The sequence below is a fragment of the Amblyomma americanum genome, chromosome 9 (genome assembly GCF_052857255.1).
Source record: "Amblyomma americanum isolate KBUSLIRL-KWMA chromosome 9, ASM5285725v1, whole genome shotgun sequence".
In the NCBI taxonomy this organism is placed as follows: Eukaryota; Metazoa; Arthropoda; class Arachnida; order Ixodida; family Ixodidae; genus Amblyomma; species Amblyomma americanum.
Window position 1 is genome coordinate 65,968,533 of NC_135505.1, and position 22,900 is coordinate 65,991,432.

Genomic DNA, 22,900 nt, shown 5'->3' on the forward strand with positions numbered 1-22,900 from the left:
AAGTTGACATCAAGGCAATTTCTTCGTTCTGGTGTCTTCAGTTTGTATCTATTGTGGTGTGTTGCTTTGGTTAGTTTTTGTTAACTCTACTAAAACATGCAAACTATCTTTTTTTTACCCCAACGCGATGTTGTGTTTTGATATTTATGCTGGTAATATTGTACTTTTCATTTCACAAGAGAACTGCGTCTTTGCCAAAATAAACTTGTTTTTGAACCCCACACCACCCTCTGGCCCTGGGTTCAAACAGTATTTGATAGTTTTGTGTAGGGAAAGTAGAAAACAATAAAATGAATAAAAAAAATTGTGAGACGCCACTAGCCGAATACTATGCATACGAACAACACGCTTTAAACACTGCCAAAACCGTTACTTTTGAATCGGTGCTGATGACAGTTTTGAAAAATATTTTTGCATCGATATATGCGACAAAAAGAAAGCGGAATAAAAGCTCGCCTTGAATGCTGGCCTCCAAGAAATGTCTGCAAGAGAATCAACTTATACCAAAGGTAACTCCGCCTAGAAACTAATTTGCGCCTTTTCGAGACGGCGTAGTTTTGACACTTGATCGGCGGTTACTACGTGCACTGAGTATCGAGAGAAAGGCGATGTTTTAATTAACAGACCTGGCAGTTTGTACCATCCTGACCGTTTAGTATCAAGCTCTGCCTGTGGCCCAAAATTATGCTACCCTGCAATCAAATATTTAACATCATGCGAGCGGAAATGGCATGACTAGTCAAAAAGCGGACAGAAAACACGTGCAATATGACTGCCTGAAAGAAGCACAGTTGCAATCGCAAGTTCAAGAAGTAATGTACTCTTTCTTAAGTTCATACTGCTATCTTAGAAGGTTAAGCTCGCGACAGGTAACGTCTGAAATGTTCAGGTTCCAAGGCGTGTGGTATACAATAGCGACAGCTGAATGACTCCTGCTTTTTTTTTTCAGGTTGTCCGAATGACGTGTAGTGCGACAACATTGGCAAAATATGCACTCTTCCTATATGGGTGCCACATTTAAAACTCGCCGCCTTCTCTTTTTGGTGCTGTGTGTGACGTTCTCATTATAGTCAATAATCTGTGAGCGAGCATTGTAGTAATAGCTTACGTGATTACCTAAACATATATTAACTTCAAGGACCTAAGTACAAGTTTGTTTTCCTTCTCACTCCTCAACCAACGGCACATGAGAATATCACAGTTCAAACATAGTTCCTAACGCATATCGCGCTGCTCGCCCTGTCACCTGAAATGTCCTGTCTCCAGTAGCGCACTCGATTTGGCCCATCATAAATGTATTCAGTTTTAGTAGTGCGAGAATAAAGGGGTTCATTCAATTCAATTCAACAAATGCGGCAGTTTGCTTATCTAAACTACATTCAGCCCAAAAAAGCTCGACTATTTAAGTGTAACCTGGATTAATAATTCGTATATATTGCATCTCCTCCGAAATCCGTACCATATTCTAAAGCTTGGTGAAAGCAGAATTCACCAGTACTTCCTTCAGAAAAACTCAAGGCTCATTTTTTTGGGATGCCACGCTGACTATATACAACGGGGCTGAAATACGCGTTGCGGCTTAAGATTTTTGCGGTGTGGGCAGGCTATGACTTATGGGCCTAAATACTTACTAATAGGATATTTATGCCATTCTTAGCTTTCTGCAATGATCTTCAAAAATACTTGTTTGTCACTGTCATTGTTCAATACTTTTATTTCACGTGCACCAGGTTGTGGTCTCCTTGAAATGTTCCGGATCCTGCCTAAGAGCACAGTAGACACTGATTGCGTGTTTGCAACAAGTGGCTATAAGAGCCCTCACCTTTGGAGGCTAAAGAACAGCCTGAGACGTACCACCGTTTTCATACCTAGTACAATATTTTATTCTTTTCATAATCGGAAAATGTAACTCGTTTAGCTCGCGTAGATCCGTCCTGTGCACTATGTTACCGAAGTCCGGCACTGCATAGCTAAGGTTGAAGGGCCAAGAAGACCTGGTGAGTTACCAAAGCGTGATCGTGCATTACATCGTAGCAGCCAGTGGTCGCCCTTGAGTGGCGATTTCTTCAGCCGTGTTCTGTAAATCGCCGCGCGATGTGTAACAGCATTTTCTGCCACGAAAACACCCAAAAGGCCACGCACTAAGGACTCTTTATTCCGCACTTCACGAAGCGTTGGAGGCTGAGGAGGACTTCAGTGCGCATTTTTCATGCCAAAGGTTGTCCCAGCTGTGGTTCTATGGCCTCCTCCCCTAGATAAAACGCCTTGGTGGCTCGAAAAGAAAGCAAGTTGGTCTCGGATCCATCCAAAGGCCCGGCAGGAAATTTTAGCGGCTGCCCCTCTCCGGTTTCGACTGAAATAAAGCGCGGTGGAAATTTGTTCGTGTATTAAAATAAGATTTGCACAGTAAACAGGCGTAATAATTGCAGCACATTTGAACAGCTCGTTCTGATAGAGTTGCATCTCATCTCATAAAGCAGCTTCGTCAAGAGCAATTGCTCTTGAACCGGTTAGGTCACGTTTTAGGGCTGCAAGGCTAAGCGAAGGATCACGATTCAAAAATGCTTGCAAGTAGTAATGTGAACAGGGAAGCACGGGAGAAAGAAGTGAACAACACTGTTAGTGAATTAAGCAGGGAAGATAGCAGTGCTGAATGATTTGTACAGCAACTAGTCTACCTTTATTACAATATACGTACCCACCATATTTTGTGTAAGCAAGGCAGCAATGTGGGCTAGTTGGTCAGTGCGCGCTTGTCCTGTGTCTCCCGCTGCAGTTGTCGTTTTGTTGGTGTGTAGCGCGTTATTCACATCATATTTTGGTAGTTCTTGTGCCTTGACTACTTCAGCAGATAATTAAGAGTAGATTTTTTGGCAAAAAAAGCCACGTGGTTTTAAGAAGCTTACTTCAGAAGAAATAGGGCGCATGCCCTAAGTGTCTATTGTCATTCATTCAGTTGCCATTCAGGTGTGCATGTAGCACGAGAACAACTAAAGTAAACTGGCTCTAGGCATGAAAGGCATGCAGCCCCTATTCGCGACAGCGTCAATCGAACATCGTCCCAAGGTATTTGCGAAGTTGACGGCGTAACCGATGCTGAAAATCGCCGTCAGAAATGCATTCATAAAAGGGACAAAACTTTCCAAGCGATATGATATGCATACAAACTATCGAGGAAAGAACAGATGGCGAGATGCTTTGGGCCGCGACGTCGTTGTCAACACGACACGTGTAGTGCCGGTGGTGGTATTTATAGCATACCTTGACACATGCGCTCTCCAGACTGCCGGTACTGGGCCGTTGTCTACATGTACATGCAGTAATTCATGTTTAACTTTCACTGATTTCAATCCTTTAATCACTGCATCTTTCTCATCTCTGGTTTCAATATAGTTTACCTCAGTTTACTGCCACATACGTGCTAAACTAGAGAGTTAATGCGCATTTCCTTAGCATAATCTCTCCGTGCCTTTAGGCCACTCGCCGGATACTATACTGTCGCACTGAAATACTATGACTGTACTCTAAGCGGTCTAGTCAAGAAGAGGAAAGCGCCAGCCACTTCCGTCCCTCCTAGTTGTACAAACCTCCGCTGACGCAGTTATTGCGCTCTCGTCCGCTATGAACGTAAATGAAGGAGGAATTTGCACTAACATCTGTCCTAACGAGCAAAATCTAACAACAAGAAGGTACTCGAAGGAGAAAATATCTCCTATATGCCTTTTGAATTTCTTACTCGCACAGCCGTTGCAACCACCGCCCATGTCTTGCCTGTTTCGTGAACTCATCAGCTGCGTTATCTCGGGCACAATCGCTTGATTAGTGGCGCCAGTTCCAGTAGCTTGGTCGTCGCGACCCTTCATTCGTTAGTGAATTCGGTGCTGCGAGAGCTACGGTGGCGTTCGGTTTTGTGCTCGTAACCTTCAAAATTGCGAAAAGTGCCTGGAGACCCTTACGGATACGACAGGAACCGCTACCTGCTCACGTTTTTTCGGGAGCCACCACTCATTGCGGCCACGTGGTTCAGAAACTATAATTTAGTCACTGCTGTTGACGAAGCGGTCATCGTTTTGTAGCGATAGCTACATTACTGTAGCATTTAGAGCCTTCAGCGTGGATCGGCCGTGGCGGTGGCCGCGTCGCCCTGTGGCTGCGCCGCCACCGCAAGGCTGCGCATCCACGCTGTTACGTGGTTGGCCACGTGGTGTGGAGCAGCTGTCGGCGGCGCGGCACATTGGGTGATCACGTGGTTTGTCACGCGGTTTGTCACGTTACCAGCCACGTGGTGCGCAGCAGCAGCTGCTGCCGGCGGTGCAGCGCCCCGGCGAAACCGAGCTGCCACAGCCGTGTCAAGTGGGACGAAAATGAAGAGGGAACGCCCAGCGAAACGGAGAGGCGAAAGACTGACTTTGCATTTCAACTGAGCAATTTCCACTCAGCCAGCTGTAGCTCTCGCGTTATTCCAGGTTTAACCAGAGCTAAACCACCGAAAATTTTTTTACCCGCAGAATAGTAGGCACATTGTAGGAACGACGATGGAACTCTATGTTGATCGAATTCTGTTAGTGTCGCATATATTAGCATCCATGGACAGTGAGGGCCGTTCCATGAATGTGGTTTGTTTTGATATGTTAGAAAATACTAACCTATTTGCTTGCAATTAAATTAAGGCCCACTTTTCATGTGTTAAGCTGCGCGCACTCACTGTGCACGGAAATATCCTTCTGTATTGCGTGAAATCAGTGCGCACTGAATCATCGCACATTGATTGCGTTAAATATGCAAGATATTGTGCACTGAAAATATCAGTGGCGCCGTTTGGGATAAACTTAACAACTCTGGTGCGTCGAGACACAATGACTGTATAGCACGGAATGCTGTAACATAGACATGTAGCGTATTTTGAGAAGTCTTCTCTTTTCGACTGAAAGTAAGAGAAAGCATTCATCAAAAAACGCGCAAAATTTGTGCTCTGTGTTCACTAAATCGCGCCAGCATTGCAGTTACAAACGTTGAGTTGCAGCGTGACAAATTTTAGCTTGCGAGAACCGCAACAAAATGCTGCACAAGAACACAAGTAAAACGCGGCACGCGGCTGTGGGCAGAGCACGCTGCCAACGATACATCCGCCCACATTCCCTGTCGTGCTTTTTTGGCCGGTCCGCGCGTGACGCAGATGCCATACGAGCACCCCCTCCACCCACGTGTTTCGGTCGTTGGTCGTCATGGAGATTAATACGCCATCATTCCGCCGTCGTCCGCTATGAACGTAATTGAAGGAGGAACTGGCGCTAGCGTCTGTAATACGCGGCCAAAGCGAGGTAGAGGAGCTTTCATCGCTGTTGCCTAGTTGCACATGCATGAAGCGGCAAATGGCTTCGCTTACTGCAATAAAACAAAACGGAATTACAGAAACCATTTCTATAATCACCATCGTATGTGCCCTTTCAAGCATGGTTGCGCTTTGCTTTGTAGAAATCTTTTGCGCCTATCGGAAGCTAATTGTACATTGATACAAATTCGAAGCAAACATAATGCGTGAATTATAATGATAGGAGACAGACCGACAGGTGATCATTTTGTATATTTGCCAGAGGAACCCGAGGAATAGATAGTTGAAAGTGACAAATATCAAGTGTCTCAACGTGACTGCCAGAACTGTGGACGTGCTATAACATGGGCATTGAAAAAATCTGTCGTTGGTCCGTCCAGTGAAAAACAAACTGATAGAGGTACCAAAAAAAAATATTCCCCCGTTAAGAAGTTTGTGACGCGGTTTTAATAGTTCAGTGACAAAAAGCTGATACGTAAAAAGAAACCTATATTTATAGATTCAGAGTTGAAGCCGCGGTGTTCCTGCGATATAAAATATTCAGTGAGAACAACGTTGCCGCGATATCTCCGAAAACCTCGCGGATACAACTTTTGCTCTAAAAAAATTCAACATCGGGTACTTACACGAATGCCATTTGCAATGGCAAACATCGTCTTTGCAGAAAGCTTCGAGATTTTTCTCGCCCGGGTGCTGCTGCTGACATTGATATGCACACCTTGGCAGCAAGCACGCTAAGAAAGGACGATATGAAAAAAGGTTTTAACCGCCACTGAGCAACTCATGAACTAAAAAGCAAAAATATTTAGCAGTTACAAGGGGAACCTGCAAATGTTTTGCAATCGTGGCGCAAGGCGACGCTGGTAGCCTGTCACTAACGCTTTACACAATCTCAAGTCACAGGCCTAGCAAATGAGAGCGGAAAGTGGAAACGAAAATTTCTACTTTCAATTTCAATTCAAATGTCAACCTGAAAACTGCGCACTTAAATCTACATTACACTGCTGCGAAAAGCAAATGACATGCCGAGAATGTCGTTAAAAGTTTAATTACAAGAATTATAAATGTACTTTTACAGAAGTGAAAGGCCTACTAGAATACATTGCGCGAAGTACTGCAAATTCAGTGGCCTAAAACACCACTGACAACAAAATGTCACGTCGCCTGTATACCTATGCGAGCGAGCAGGTCGTGAGTGCAAGAGGAAAGAGCCCGGACTTTACTGCTCACTCTCTAAATCATACAAGACATAAGCCGCACGATTTGGCGGCAGGAATAAGCAGTTTCTCAACTGATGAACAGAGACACATCAGGGACGACAACGTGGCACTCAAGAATAATTTTTTTTTGCAACGGAATAACGCGTCTGTGTGCGAAGGGCTGGCTATAGGAGTAGTAGTGATGTTTTTCGCTTTTTGTGAGTGGTGCTGAAGAACTTTAAATGCAGAGATGTGGATAAATTACTGCAGCAGAGAACTTCCCCGGGAGAGGAAAAAATTCTTAAGCCAGTTTCGCCATCTTTTGGAGACTTTAAGCAGCAGCTGCAGTTCTTTCAGTTTTCGGCAGGTGGCAATAGCAGGGCAGTACCCAGCTGAGCTCAACATCTGAACATTTTGTGCCCGTGCCTTAGAAATAGAATATTTCTTGCTTGTGTAAAACAGCAAAAATCTAAAAAAGCGTGGCGTTGCTAAATCCCAGACGCTTGCTGTTTTATACATACGTGGGCAAAACAAGGACGAAGTAGCAATGCTTTGCCGCCATTGGAAACATTGAACATGGTATCTGGCACAACCTACGGGTTTGAATGGAGCGCCCTTTTTGTGATTCGTAATCAAATAACGTTGCTAATTTTTCTCAGTGCATAAAAAAATTCTTGAACTGAGAGCCAAATACAGCCCTTAGAGTCACAGAACCGACTCGAAAATATAGCCAGTTTAATTTCAACGGCTAAGCAGCGAGAAGTTAAAATGGGAATTGAATTCTCTAAACTTCCCGACAGATGACTAAAAGCGTTGACAACGCTGAGACTATTTCTTATCTGAAAAGGGTGACGGATAGCAAATGGATGACTTCTGCATGTATAAGGATCGCCTGTTGATGGCGGTATAACATCAGGTATATTTGGTGGGAAAGTTGCAAATGACCAGACCAAATCAGAGGAGGGGTGTTTGAACGCTCATTAAAATACGCGCAAAACATGGACACAACGAGAATACTGCCGCACAAAGCCGTTGAGTTGCACCTCCTCAGTTCGTAATGCGTTGATTATTTCGGGCTAATGCGCATGGCTGAGAACCATGCTCTCAATGTCTTCTGACTTCTCGAATTCTTTATTAAAGCGAGATAAAAGGTATCAATTAGCGTGTGTTCTTTTCACATTGCAATGTTTTTTTTTAATTAAGCGTGTCATTTCTCCGGCCAAAGGAACAAAAATGTCCAAGTTAACCGCGAAGCACTAGCTTAAATTTTCAACGAATATTCATCGGACAATAATGTTTAAACATTCTCAGTTGCCTCGAGTTTACACATATTGCAGCTAACAATAGGTTCGGTAGAATGGCGACTTAGTTCCAAAGGGCAGAGATCTCAATAATGATTTCATCCGTGATCTACAAAATGGTATTGTACTGCCTGTGCTCATCACTTCCGGATGAACTAAGGCTGAAAGCGTGAAAGAATACTCGTTCCGGATGAACTCAGACTGAAAGCCTGAGAGAATACGCGTGTTTTGTAGCGAGAGCTACACTACGCCAGGTTCTCGAGCCTTCAGCGTGGCACCCCTATGCTCCGTGGCCACCCCTTGACCTCCGTGGCGGCGAAACGGTTGGGCACGGCCACGTGACCGGCCACGTTGTGCGCAACAGCTGTGCGCATGTGCCGTGTCAAGGGGGGGGGGGGGGGGGGGGCGTGGACCGGGGAGGTTTTCAGTGTATTCATTGAGGCAGTATCGAACAGATATAGTAATCTGGAGACATCTCGGACACTTTGCATTACACTGCGTGGCATGGCGTCCTGTCCATAAGCCCGCTACCCTCACCTCAGGCCACTAGGCACGGGCGCAATGCTGGAACCAATGCCCCTAGCAGCACAGGTAATCGGCCAAATATTGCAACAGGATGGTCCCATCCTGGTCCTTTGTAGGGCCAACTTTGCCAATACAGTTCCAATGTTGGGCCAATCACTTGTGCTGCTTGGGGCGCCGCCTGCGCCTACCCGACACAGACGCCAAAATATTTGCCACTTTGAAAATCTTTTCATTACTAGCCGTCGCGGTGGCTGAGTGGTTATGGCGCTCGGCTGCTGGCCCGAAAGACGCGGGTTCGATCCCGGCAGTGGCGGTCGAATTTCGATGGAGGAGAAATTCTAGAGGACCGTGTACTGTGCGATGTCAGTGCACGTTAAAGAACCTCAGGTGGTCGAAATTCCCGGAGCCCTTCACTACGGCGTGTCATAGCCTGAGTCACTTTCGGACGTTAAACCCCCATAAACCAAACCAAGCTTTTCACTACTATTTTTCGTTTTATTTGTAGCATGACATGTATGTAATTCTATGCTCCTGAATAAAAGTACAAAACGTAAAGGTCCATTCGGTATCCGTTTTCTTCTAAACTGGTTTTTCTTGAATACGTCATTGTATATATGGAACCCTCTGCAATATAAAGATCATTCTACCAGCATTTTCGTGTTCAGAACCAGGAACTGTATCCTATATCCTGTAAATTTTCAATTTGGTGTCCATTTCGTTCTCTGCCATAGGTCCCTAAGATATACGCAGGGCTTTCGAGCATCTGCGAGAAGCGACCTGTCCGCTGGGTGGTTGCCGACCGGACATAAATATTGGCAGCAATAGCGCAGCCAGTCGGAGCCAGTGGTCAGGTCCGATCGCCTGCTATTGATAGAGCGCTGCTACGCACTTCACCACTGGCTGCACATCCGAGCCAATGGCACCTAACAGTGAGGTCCTGTCGCCAACCACTGAATGGTGCGGTCGCTTCCCACAGACGCTTGAAAGAAGCGGGCATATCTGAGTGGCCAATGAGAGAGGACCAAGTGCTCTCGAAATGGACAACGGAAAACAGAAAGCTTATAGAACAGGGCTAAAGATGAGTTTCCGAAATTTCTCGACGCTTTGCTGGGACACCATCAGTAAAGTATAAATGATGAAAATTACATTACTTCACTCTTAGAACAGTGGCTACATAGAAGGGTTCAATTTATTTCTGGCCAACTTTTCTATCATCCGTATCATCACGATTACCTCCACTATCTCCACGTCAAAACATAGGCGTTTCCTATACCCCTTAACAATTCCTCCCTTTTGCAAGATATGGCCCGATATGCCTCAACACTTTTAAATCTAATCCCCCACTTGATTCCCTGCCGCTCCTTTTTACGTTGGATTTTTCAAGGAATCCACTCCTCTATCTTACGGGATCATCAGTATTCTTTCATTCGCATTAGACACCTAGGCGACGTCGATTTATTGTTTCTAATGCTAGAGCGGATGTGTTACTTCCATTTCTTTCTTCGCTCGTGTTGCGCTGCGCTGTTCCATAAAGTTGCCGCGATAATTTTTATTTCTAGAGCTCACTGCGGTATCCTCATTTTATTCCCATGTATTCGTAAACTCTATAGGCAATTTCATTGTAGGTAAAAGCTCCATATTAAATGAAAATGTATTGAGATTAAAATACCTGTCCTTGTGCTCTCCGTACACACTAAGCATTCTGAAGGACATGGCGACATAAATATGAAGGTATGAGAAAAAAAGTACGCCACTTACTTTGGAAGTAGCTGCAGTAGCAGACATTTTGGGTGCAGTTAGACAAAAGGCCGGGCTTTCCTTTGTACTGCCGCTGGCATATCTCCGAGCAAGCTTTCTCGTTGCAAGCTGCAAAAAGTTAGATGCACTGTAATGGTGCACTAGGATTCTCGTGGAGTACCCTTAGTTTCAGGAAACTGTCGAAGGAAAATACGGCATTGTTTAAGCCCCATAACTACCTCCACTTGCCACTAGTGATAAACGAAAAAAATAAATATTTTTGTAATTCTAAGAAACTACCGAGCGCCGTGAGAGAGTGGGCAGACGTGTTGAAGTAGATGCTCTGCCATTCCTAATAACAGAAAAATATCCTTTATGTTGTGGTTGCTGCGAAGACACGCATGTACATTTCCTTTTTAAGCCACCACAGTGGCTTTGTAGTTACGGTTCTAGTTTGCTGACAAGAAAGATACGGGTTCGACCCAGAAGGCGGTAGTTGCATTTCAATGCAGACGAAATGCTCGAGGCCTGTGTACTGTGCGATGTTAGTTCAACTCGAAGAACCCTAGTTTGGCGAAATTTTCGGAGTCCTTCATTAAGGCGTCCCTCACAGCCCGAATCCCTTTTCTACGACGTTAAACCACTATAAACTATAAACAGTTCTTCTTTTTAGAGAAAATTGTTAAAAATGTGTTTATATTAGTAATACGTGATTTCGAAAATGTTTTCCTTCAATAATCGCTCCCATTTGAAAGCGAAGCATTATATGAGAAATTTTATTTTTGTAGATATTCCTCCTAGTTCATTCAACTTTCCCCCACCCCTGTGTTATGCTCGAAAGGGAACTGTGGATAAATAGGTAGATAGCTCCTATGGCCATAGAAACTCACAGATGACTGCCGAACATTTAGAAGTCTCACAACTTTGGATTTCCAGGGCCATAGGGCGTGTAGTACCAGCAGCAGAGACATCTACTAGCCTTAGTCAAACTTATCTGGCCTTGATTTTTTTCAGCCTGTTTTTTTTTTCTTGTTCCCCGCATATCGTGTGATAATAATCGTGACTCTTACTAAACAGGACATGAAGAAAATAGTCATTTAGTAGACGCCAAAATAAAATGCGCCTAATGCTCGAAGATCATTCTTGTTTTTTTTTTCCTTCGGCAGTGAAAGGATAAGATTCAGAATCATGTTTATTTAACATCATGTCGATGTTGGGCGCGTCCACAAAAGCCAGTGAAAGGCTTGACGAGGCCGACGCACCCCACAGAGGAATTGAAGTGGTACACAACATCAGAGCTCTTTCAAAGAACAAAAAAAAGAAAAAAATAACAGATTTGGCATTAGCTGTACATCAATTCGGGCTCCTTATTTAATTGATGCGGGAAGGAGTAGCTGAGCATTTGATAGGCGTAATTTGTTCGCTTCCTAGGGACATACCATTTTCTGTTGCTCGTGTAGGGTATTTTGGATTTTTGTATTCTAAACATGACAGCTTTATCACAGGGCAATTATTTTTATTAACACTGGATTTATAACGCTGTAGAAGTAAAGTTCCACACAGCTGTGATAAGCGGGTATTTGGAAGTTCATTGAAAACCGGTTCAGTCTGTCCTAGCCGAGGAGCATTCATAACATTTCTTACAGCTTTCTTTTGAAGGAGATGCAAGCGGTTAATATTTGTAATAGACGTGGTACCTCGCAACAAAAAGCAATAATTTACAAAAGAAGAAAACAGCGCACTATAAAACATCTCCTTAATACTCTTTGGCATGAAGTATCTCAATCGACACAAAATACCGTCAACCTTTGACAGCTTGTTCATCACCATATCGGCGTGATCATCTAGCTCAAATTCCCATTAAAAATAAAACTAACTTTTACCCGCTGGGACAATTTCGATAATTGATTTATCGATTCATAAACTGAGTGGTGGCAAATTTGTCAACTTGATACGAGGCCTGAAAAGCACAGCTTTCGTTTTTGCACTGCTTATGTTTAATACATTATTTTGAGACCATTCTAGGAGCGACTGTAAACATTTTGTGGCTTGTTTCTCGAGATCTGCCAACTGTGCAGCCCTATAAAATAACATGGTGTCCTAAGCGTAAATGACAAATGTTGGAAGATTACTAATACAGATGATGTCGTTAACATAAACAAGAAATAGCAATGGCCCCAAAATACTACCTTGAGGGACGCCTGAAACGATGCGACTAATGCAAGATAAATCATTATCTATTTTTTCTTGTTGCGACCGAGAACTTAAATAAGACTGAATTATGTCAAGAAACTGTCCGCGCAAACCGTAGTGCCCGAGCTTAGTCAGCATTATTTTCTGGTTTATGCGGTCAAACGCTTTTGAAAAATTGATGAATATACCAAGAGTAAGAAGTTTCGTCTCAAAGTACTCTGACATTAGCTCTTTTTGTGTACGCAGCGCGGTTTCCATTCATGGCGCCACTGGAGCTTACCCACGAAGTTTAAGCTCATTGAAAGTTTGCAGGCCGACTTCGAGCCCAAGCAGTCTTGAAGTTTGAACCCACCTCGTAACAAAAACGATGAGCTATGGGGGAAGCGTCGCAGCGCTCATAGCACGCTGAGCGATTCTCACCACCCAGTCTCTTAGCCTTGCTTATTTTTTTCTACTTTTGTCTTTGCAGAGGTGTCGCAGTGTTGCATCGGGTGCAAGCTATAAATGCTATGCGCTTGATACTGTAACAAACCCTGTTTCTTGTGAGCTTCATTAGCCAGTCAGAGCTGTGCTGCACCGCAATTAAAGGTGCTGTTTTAACGCAGTTATTTGCTATATTAGTGGTCCTGGTAATTAGTTGTCCTGGTAGGCCGATTTTATGCATAAATGCAAATTACGTAAATCCGATGAGCGTCGTAGACTATATTACAGCAAACCACGCTGTGTATTGCGTGATGGCTGGCACGAAGAGTGCTCCACTTATCGCTTTCTTGGCATTTACGAGTTTTAATGCTTATAAACGATCTCCAGGGAATGGGTGTTTGCAAGAACAAAAATAATTAGCAGTATTAAAACGATTATTGTTTCAATAGTCAGTTAAGTGCGTATTAAGGTGAATAAAATTAAAGGTAACGGCACTACAGTGATTGCTAAAGTGAATACGTATGTTACTTCTAACCGTTTTCTAAGTTTAGTTGACCGTTCAAAAAAGGTATGCAAGTTGTCTCAGATAGGGTGAAAAGCTTGGATTGACAGCAAGTTTCTGTGTTGCGTTCATAAAAACGCAGATTGATTTACCGCGACAACTGGCACACAATGGTGCAGTTGTTGCAGCTTAGGCTTAGTGACTTTACGTACGCGTATGAAAATGGCAGGTGCACTTGGCATTTTCGCATTTCCCGGTGACATCTATATACTTTTTTCCGTAGTACTCCTTACACGTGCCGGTGCACTGGTTCACGTCGCAAGTACCAGATGCGCTGAAATGGTAAGAAAACGGCAATAATTACTAGGTTACTTGGTGCATGCACAAGTAGTCGCCAAAATGTGGTATGTCTCGGGGTTTCGCCAACGGAATAAAAACAACCTATCTGAATTTTTTCCTTCGTCTTGTACACGCCCATGAAGATAGAAAGACGCAGGAACTCTGGGTACACTGCCTAACCATCGATCTTCCTGGTCAGCGGGGCTAAGTAACTTGGCTTTGCATCTGAAACATTGTGCTGTGTTCCAAGAAATAGGACATTGTTTTTCCCGCTCCCTAACTGATGATGATTCTTACCTACCCAAACGATTTTCCTTCGTTTTACTTTAGGCCTTATTTTTCACCGTGTGGCTTTGCAAGCGTATTATGCAAATGAAACAAAAACAAGCCATTCACAATGCCTTTCCCTTGCAGAAAATAAGCGCTGAGCATTTCCCTGTTTTTAATTTATAGCATATTCAGGGAACCGTTTCTTACGTGCAGTCAGCTCACGTTCACTATGCGTCAGGGTTCCACACGGAGTTTTAGGAGGAATTTTGTAGTTTTGTACCCAAAGATATCAATAACGAATCACGTTAACAGGTCCCATTGGGACAAGTCAATTGCGGGCCTGATGGTCAACTTAGTGAAGAATGGTTTTAGCTATCAAAAACGCTAACACCACACAATACATTCTTGTCACATCTTAGAGCGGCTTTGTTTTAATGTCGGCTGCAAAATAGTGATTAAGAGTGTTTTTCTTATGATCTACAGCAACCACACATCTCACAACAGGGAAGGAATCATACTATAGTCGGATACAACTCAAGAACGACGTGCAGATGCTCCTCAAAAAAGCCCCTCCAGCCAATGGCGCCGACTGATTCTACACGTGTACCGAATGTGCCGCTCTCCCCTATGGCCGACTCCTTGCGCCAGCTAGCGGGAAATCACTGGGAGTGGCAGATGAATGGGAAATAACCGCTGCTTGGCCGGATCGGTAGACGCAATTGGCTGAAGGCTCTCCTTATGGAGGAACGTCCTTCTTCATACTGATCCATCACTATTCAAGTCATCAATTGAAGCAATATTATGCCCTGTTACCCACTCCGTCAAGTGATACCCCTTCAATGGGGCCTTTGAGGTACTAATAATACAAAAGAAAACAAAACTGTTGCTTGTTTGTATATTTATTCTTTATTCTTTATTCAATTATTGTCACGCATTGCCAGAACTCGTTACAGCAGGGGGGCTACAAATTTCCAAAAAAAGACATCTTCATTAACAGAGCACACTTGCACTTCCGATAACTGATTCCACTGTTGCACAGTCTTGACGAAAACTGAACTGGCAAGCAAGTTTGTCCTGGCACGTTATTCTCGAATTATGCAAGAATGATCATGTCGTTTTGAAACGTAAAAGGGCTATTTAAAATAAATTTCCCGATTTCCGTTTCTGTTGTGATATATTGAGTAGAATAATCTTAGCCTTAACTTCCTTCTACTAGAAGCAAGGGATTCCCATTGCAAATAATTTTTCATTTCCGTACAGCTATCTCTTCGCCCGTACCTTCCCAAGGCAAACCTTGCTGCCCTGTTGTGGATTCTCTCCAGCTTGTCAATCAAGAATTCCTGTGCAAGGTACCATACAACACAGGCATATGCCATGATAGGTCGCACACACGACATAAAAACCGTTTTATTGAGGTTTTGTTGCGAACACTTTAAATTACATTGAAGGAAATTCAGCGCCCTACCAGCTTTGCTAACCACATGATCCACATGTACACTCCATGAGCAGTTATTAGACATTATAACACCTAAGTATTTGTATGTGTATTGCTGACTAACTATTGCAATATTTATGTGATACTGAGCCAGAATTTTGTTCTTTTTTTGTGAAACGTGAAGGTGGCCTCATTCGGCTGTATTCAAATACATTTTCCATTTAAAACACAAATCTGAGTTGCACCCGAATACGGGTATTTTCTGTTTAATAGTTTCGCCACGATGCTTTAGGTAAATAGAGGGAGAACAAGCTGCTCACAAAAGCTGTACTTCCGTGATTCGCAAGCTAGCAAACGAGTGCCTCCTGCATATAGCTGCACATCATTTTCGAGCCACAAAAGTGTGTTTTCCCCGTAATAGTGCCGGCAAAAAACTAAATTGATATGATTCACGCACACAAAATTCCGCATTCCGGTCTGTCAAAGGATTGTAAACTTTGTTTCAGTGAACCGGAAGAGTAAATTGTGCATGCTTCGCGAGTCCTGCATGGATAACGACAGTCTCTGCCAGACGAGGCGGAAATGCTCTCCGAAAGGCGTGGATGGTTCTGTACGCTAGGCGCAGCGCGTGGGCTGCACATCGAAGCCCCAGATCTTCGGCACTCTTGAGCGCACTACCTGTTCATCACGAGCGCAGGATCTGCGCTCGAGAAATCTGCATCCAGAACAGCAGCAGAGCAAATTTCTAGCGTACAGCTGCTCTAGCGCATCATCCACACACGGAGGGCGATGTTAACAGTCGTGTCACATAGACGGCACCGAATAGAAGGGACAGATATCCTCAGACTCAAAAAAAAAATGCTCGTCTAACCGGACCTTTTTCCTGCTATCGGCAATACAATGACGCTGCGAAGACCCACGCGGCTTAACTCCTCTCCTTTGGCATGCGCAATATGATGGATGCAATATGAAAAGGGAAGAATTATATTACCTGCGCGTAACCCCTCAGCGCAGCAATTTCCAAACTCGCTTCGGCTCCATGGTGACCAAAACGGCCCCCTACTACAGCAAAAACACTTATACGAGCGGACCTAGACAGGCTTTGCTTACCCCTGCCCGAGAGCACTATGCTATCGCCGCAGCCTATCACCCCTCGTGTTAAACTGCAACACATTCTCGCACTGTGCATTACAGATCGTCGTATTCATCAACCTCTATCTGTGGCGCGAACAGATCAATTCAGCTTGCCCTCGATCAGAGCTTCACCTGAGTATAATGTCGTCGCAAAACGAGCCGACAACCTAACAAAGCAAATCTATAAGCCAACCTGGCTAAACACATGGTTTTGCACGTTCACTCGGTTTAACTACGTTAAAGCCCTACCAATATTTGTTTTACAGTGGTGACCATCCGAAACTGCGGGCCGAAGCAGCATGTATTACACATCCCGTTTAAGTGCCCGCTCTAACAAGCATGTATGGATCGATATATTCAAGAGAAAATTGGAAGTATGTACGCAAAACGGTTGCTCTGAAAGAAACGCGAACTCCGAATTTGTCAGGCAGTCCGCACTATGATGTTGAAGGCGTGGAATGTGCGCTGTATTATCGCCGCTAATCCACACTTGCTTCCAACTGCAAGGCTTGCAATCGCGCTGTCAGAAGTCTGTTGCCTTAAGGTATGATAGTGAAAAGAGCGGAGAGGATAGATGCAGGAGCAGACAAAAACGTAGGTTCGGGCTACTACGTAAATTCCTCTTTTTCTACTTTCGTGAACATGAAAACTACCCTCACATTGGAATCCGCGGCAGGTTAGAACAGGCTATTGCGATATTATTGGCCCCTGTGGTGTTTCAGAGGACGTCTATGACCTTGGCTGTGCTGTTCATAGAAAGTCAAGCTATAACACCTGCGGTCGCAGTGGCTGAGAGCTCCGCGGTACTCGTCGCCACCTAACTACACGCAAGCGCCGCCCAAGAGCTCTAGCAGCTCATTGTAGCTAGAATCTAGACCTTCCCACACAATTCAAGCGGGTAAAATTCCCTAATACTAACCTGCCAGTAGTCACCCTTACATACTTACTCAAATGGCTTAAAGATTCCCTATGAGTTCTTAAGGATAACTGCCAGCTACTTAAGCTAGACCGCGGCACGAGTAACGGATCGCGAACTTAGCGCCTGCTCTTGCTGCTATACGTGGCTCTCTTCTGTTCTCTTGAGTAAACTGGCGCAACAAAATGTGACCTCTGGGATGGTTAGGTAGCCAGGCCTGAAAGCTGCGCACAACCTGAGCATGCACTTATTATATGCAGGGTGTTTAGGCGCGATCCTCAAGGAGCATGACGGGAAACCCTCCGATTTCGCCGCTCACTCGATAAGAGGTTGATTTCTTGTATTCCAGTTAGACTTACACCTTCAAACACCACCGAAAACCGACAAGCAAACCACTCCAGCGACTCATCTCTAACCTCTAGCGTTGACACTAGCCCCCTCATTCTCTACGACGTGATGTTGTAATGCGCGAGAATCCGCCAAGTGCCAGTGCCTAGTGCTTAGTGCCAAAAAGTGCCTGGTGAGAGCACTGTCTTTGCCTCCCATTTCACGATAACAATCTTGTGCTGGTCCGCCGTGTGCGAGACATAGCAACCCATGCTTTGCTTCCTACTGAAGAGGTCCTCCCACGAAGGTGAGACTCTAATAAAATTGCTCTTTCCATCTCAATTCTTGCGAACTGTGTGCATTGCTGTAGTTGCACGTCTATTTGTACTAAGCGCTGTTATTCTCCTTCTTAACGAAGTAATTCTCTGGAAACAGCGGAAAGGTAACGTCGGTGGTATCCTATACGTCGTTCATCTCCCTGCAGCTGCGGTTAGCCGGAAATAAATTTTAATTATGCGCAACACACTGCAACGCCTCAGTTTCTGCTGGCATTAATATCTAACATTAAGGTTACTGCAGCCCACGTATCGGGACTAAAAGGCCTTACCTTTCTTAAGTATTCCATGTTATGCTTAAAAAATAATGACAGCATCAAATTACGCTCTTTCAATGAAGAATATTTTAATTTAGTAACAACAAAACCTATGACTTTTTTTGACAAAAGCAGCTTACCTCGGCATTTCTGAAAAGAACTTACGTACTCAACAAATACTAAATGCACTAAATGTTCCAGTCTATTTTATACATATAATTATATAAAGTTGCAATAGCTACCGGACAGTGTTTCGCAGGTTGGAGTTTATGCCAAGGTTGATACGTGTTGATATTATGAAAAACAAGATACATTCTGATATGCTCCCATATTTGTCAATAAGAACCAGTTTGCTGAAGTAATATGAAACACCCTGTATAAAATACGATGTTAGCGTTCCAATGGAGGTCTTACTTTAGTTCCGCTGCGCATTGTAGTATAGCAAGGAAGAGCAATAGGGACGTCGCTATGGCCAGGAAGCGCATCATCTCAGGTTCCTATCGGTGTTCTGGAACAAGACAAAAATTGGTGTCTGAAAAAACACACTCGGTCTTTCAAAAAGGCACGCCTCGATGCAGGTACCTATTAAGGTGTAATGTATTCTAGAAGATCACGCTAAAATGGAAAATTTTAAATACATTTGAACGTCGTTATGACGAAGTTGAAGAGGCCCAGCAATTACTTCTTCTTAGCCCGTATTGACGGAGGTTAATCGCCATTCTTTCGTTATACTTCATTAACACTAGTGTAAGGCTCGGTTCAGTAATTCATTATTCAGTAACTCTATTCTAAACCTATATACATGCGCTGTCTATCGCATTAACTCAGTATTCAATAACTCTAATGTGACCCTATATGCATGTGCCGCCTGTCGCATTCAGTGAGTCAGTATTCAGTAACTCTATGTGCATGAGCCGTTTATCGGCGCAATGGGTGCGCCTGGCTCAGACGAGACCATCTCTCGGCCACGACAACAATGACGGTCGCCGACAGACTTTGGATTAATGAAGCTAGTAATGCTCTCGTATTAAAACACTGCTAAAGAGCAAGCAATCATCAGCAAGCTATTGATCGCGGTAAAAACAGTGCGCTGTCAAGAATAATATTTAGTGAAGTGTTCCACAGCAACCCCCCGTGTGCGGCAAATTTTTAATCAGGCAGTAATTACTCATTCGCATCAACCCAAGCGCAGCCAAGCAGCTGTGAAGGAAAGCTGTACAACTGCAAGACAATGCGCTATAGAACCTGCATAACTTTCCTCTGTAGCCAGTTGGCTGCGCTTGCGTGTATGCTAATGTCTAATGACTCACATTATACAAATATACACTAACCTGGGGATTCGCACAACACTTTGGAACAACAGCCTTTCTCCTTCGAGTCGTTGATCTATTCTGTCTCTCCTACAGTATGTAAGCTTTCCCGTGTATCCCAGTTGGTAGAGCGACTGTGTTGGTGAAGCGGCGGTCCCAGATTCTAATCCCGGACGGGGAAGACTATTTTATACACTACGAACTATCTGTGGTACCTGTATAAGTTCTATTCTAGGCGTGTATCTACGCTTGGGTGGATGGCAATGAATAATGCCTCCCATATTAGAACAATATTTAGTGAAAGGCGCAGCTCGCAGGTTTTAAGCACGGTGACAAGCGGACTCCAGTCATGACACGAAGTGTATAATGAAACAGCTTGATACCTTAAAAGGCCAAGCACAGGTAATTCCTTTGTTTCATGTTCACGTTCTTGAAGGGAATACGGTTTAACATTCGTTATAAGGAAGTGAAGGGGGCCGGCGATTACTTCGTTGTTGCCCATGCTCGCCGAGCGGCCAAGGCGAATCGTAATTGCTTTGTTATATCCATTATTTCGTTACAAACCGCTTCGTTATAACGAGGTTAGACTTTATTAGAGATTCTTGGGTCATGTGAATGACGTTTTGTTGCACTCAAAACGGAACAATAATTCCTATAAGCTTATGGGACTACGCTGTAAGTTATCCAAGAGCTTACTAAGGCTTACTAAATTATCCTAGGCTTGCCAAGGTATTCCGGACATATGGATTAGAGGCATTTGATGGAACGAGGAAGCTGGGCAGGAAACGGGACCGTTTGGAGTTCTTTAAGCTCTGCAAGAATGCTTCTTCAGTGATTGGGCGTCCCGCAAAGAGCAGATTTTATATATTTTTATTAGGAGGAAGCGGCGGTGGCCCTCGCCCTCACGGATCCGACGTGCACCACTGTTCTCTGCGACTCGCGACAAACGGTCAAAAACATCGGCAAAGGATGGGTCTCACAGACAGCTGCCCGAATCCTGAGAAATCGAAAAGTCCAGTGGGAGGAAGCTTTTCAAACCAGAATCCAGTGATTCCCGGCGCACATGGGAGAAGTATCGAACATATATCGCAGCCGAAACGAGACGGCACACGCCAAGGCGCGTGAGCTCGCGAACCGTGCCGGCGACCGTAGTCCCGTGACCATGGGACAGCACGAAAGACTGTTTGACCAGCTTCAACGAAATTACCAAGGCCCTCTGCCTGGCCCGCCGAACCTTCCCTCCTCCCAACGACAAGCTTGACAGGGCGCACGCGGTGGCCCTCAGAAAACTGCAGACGCTCACGTACCCCAACCCGGCACAATACCACAGACTCTACCTCGGAACATACCCGACGAATATATGCAAGGTCTGCCACACTACTATAGCAACTTTACCCCACATGCTCTGGGGGTGTAGCAAAAACCCTGACGATGCTAACTCCGGAACCCTCCCGCCGGGGTGGGCCGCTGCCTTGCGCAGCCCCTGACTCGGTGACCAACTCTGGGCCGTCCAGCAGGCCCGCGAGGCGACGGCGAGGCAACACCTCAACGTCCCCGCGTGGGAGACCTAAGGCCCTGTCGGCGAAAGCTCTGCAGGACTTTTAAATAAAGTTGTAACCAACCAACCAAAAAGTTACTTTCCATCACAAAATAGAAATAAATTGAATTCAGAGCTGTCTGCAGTGTAGGCTATACATTCAAGCTCAATGTACACTGTAATGTTCATTGTTTAATGTTCACTGTAACTCAGAGACAGAGGTCTCAGGTACATAGCTTTTCTGCTTTAGCGAAACATTTTCTACATCACGCTTCCCAATTGTCGCAATGCGGCAGACGAGCGCTAGAACCGTCGGAGCTCGATCCACGAGCATAACTTCTCTAACCTGAACAAACTGCGAAAATAAAACGACCGAAATTCTTAACAAACTGAATTTTCTATATCGTAGTTTACAAACATCTTTTCGCTTCACCTTAGCGCACTTAAATTACTCCGCTGAAAACCGCAAGTCCAAAACGAACTGGCAGCTTACCAGACATTTCTTTCTGTTACAGAGGGGTACGTGCGCGAACAGAAACAAGGAAGAGAAGGGTACACAACACTGCACTTGTTGCGTGCCTTCCGAATTCGCGCTTTTGTTTCACAATTACCCATGTGCTAATGAACACCCAAAGCGCCGAACAACGTGTTTTCTTTTTTCCCTGAGAGCAGCCAGCTGAATTTGCGAAAGAGGAATGCGTCTTTAGCCAGTTAATTTCCCGCAACCGCAATGCCGGAACCTGAACTTCGCTTCCGGACAAAAACGCATCCTAAGTGGAGCTGCCAAGTCGACTGCAGCCTGAAAATATTCCAGGAGGCCATGTGAGCTTTCAAGCTCAGAAGCTGCTAGCGAACATGTCAGACTCTGTAATACAGGGCGTCTATCATAGCTCATATGGCTTAACGGCTGTCTTGAGGCTGCTCAGCCTAAGGACGCAACAGGGAATCCCGGCCGGAGTGGCTTATTGCGATACAGGCGAATAGCAAGAACGCCGCTGTTCTGCACTGTATCAGAACAAGTTAAAGGCCACAGGTGGTGAAAACTAATCCGAAGATCTTTCTCCCTCTCTTCGCACTATTTCGTCTCTTATGTCCTCTTTGCAGTTTTGTAACGTCCAACACCGCCTTCCATCATCGTAGTTGATAGCAGCGCACAGTGCAAGTTGTCAGAGTAATTACGATCACATTTAAATTCTAACGATGGAATGGGGCTGCCGTTGTCAAGCTTCGAGAGCGCTACAATGCGCCCAACAGTCAGAAGCTGTTGCTGGGTAGATACTAAGATGGGCGGTCCCAGAAAAAAAACAGCGTACTCTACAATTAGACGAGAAGTGTAGCAGACTTACATGGGAGAATTGCAGCACAGGATGATCTTCAACACTGTTGATGCTGTGCCCTTGGATCTACCAGGAGAGCCACTGGGCTTTCTTAAACTTTGTCTTCTTCTCTTGTTCGTATTCAAATAGCGAGGTCGCGTGCTCATGGCCGTTGAATATGCCACGTTTTAGTTTTGTTCTTTCTTGACGTGTACGTATCTAGCAGTCATTTGATTTGTTCAGAAAGAGTTATCTGCAGTGTACATTAACGTACGACACTAGAGTGACGAAAATGTTTGGACGCCGGGGTGTAAATGCGATAAGAATCATGCAACCTAAAGATGCCTGAATTCAACGATGATAGCAAAAACAGCCAGGCGCTGGCCTGACTGATGCGGCGGTGCAACCCCACGTTGCACATCAGCGTGTTTTTGCACATGCGATCTCTTGCAAATTTTTAAGAGTGTGGAGTTGCAAGTTGTTACAAATATAATTTACGGCGCGTATAACAT

At 44.6% G+C, this 22,900-nt stretch overlaps 1 protein-coding gene across 1 annotated transcript; it reads right to left on the reverse strand.

Annotated features, from left to right (window-relative positions):
• Positions 1 to 2,149: 2,149 nt before the first annotated feature.
• LOC144105024 (uncharacterized) lies at positions 2,150 to 22,515 on the reverse strand. Its single transcript, XM_077638237.1, has 6 exons — positions 22,419 to 22,515; positions 18,640 to 18,733; positions 13,425 to 13,546; positions 10,116 to 10,223; positions 5,959 to 6,066; positions 2,150 to 2,353 (listed from the first exon to the last, which is right to left on the reverse strand). Exons 2-6 carry the CDS (start codon positions 18,711 to 18,713, stop codon positions 2,208 to 2,210), a joined length of 558 nt encoding a protein of 185 aa, XP_077494363.1. The 5' UTR covers positions 18,714 to 18,733; positions 22,419 to 22,515; the 3' UTR covers positions 2,150 to 2,207.
• Between the last annotated feature and the right edge of the window lie 385 nt (positions 22,516 to 22,900).

Excerpts from the sequence above, each read along its gene's own strand:
- LOC144105024 (XM_077638237.1), bottom strand. The coding sequence starts at position 18,713 with ATGATGCGCTTCCTGGCCATAGCGACGTCCCTATTGCTCTTCCTTGCT. Across the intron at positions 13,547-18,639 it reads CAATGCGCAGCGGAACTAAA|CGCATCTGGTACTTGCGACG; the intron begins GTAAGACCTCCA and ends TTACCATTTCAG. Across the intron at positions 2,354-5,958 it reads CCATTGCAAATGGCATTCGT|TCGAAACCGGAGAGGGGCAG; the intron begins GTAAGTACCCGA and ends GCTTTATTTCAG.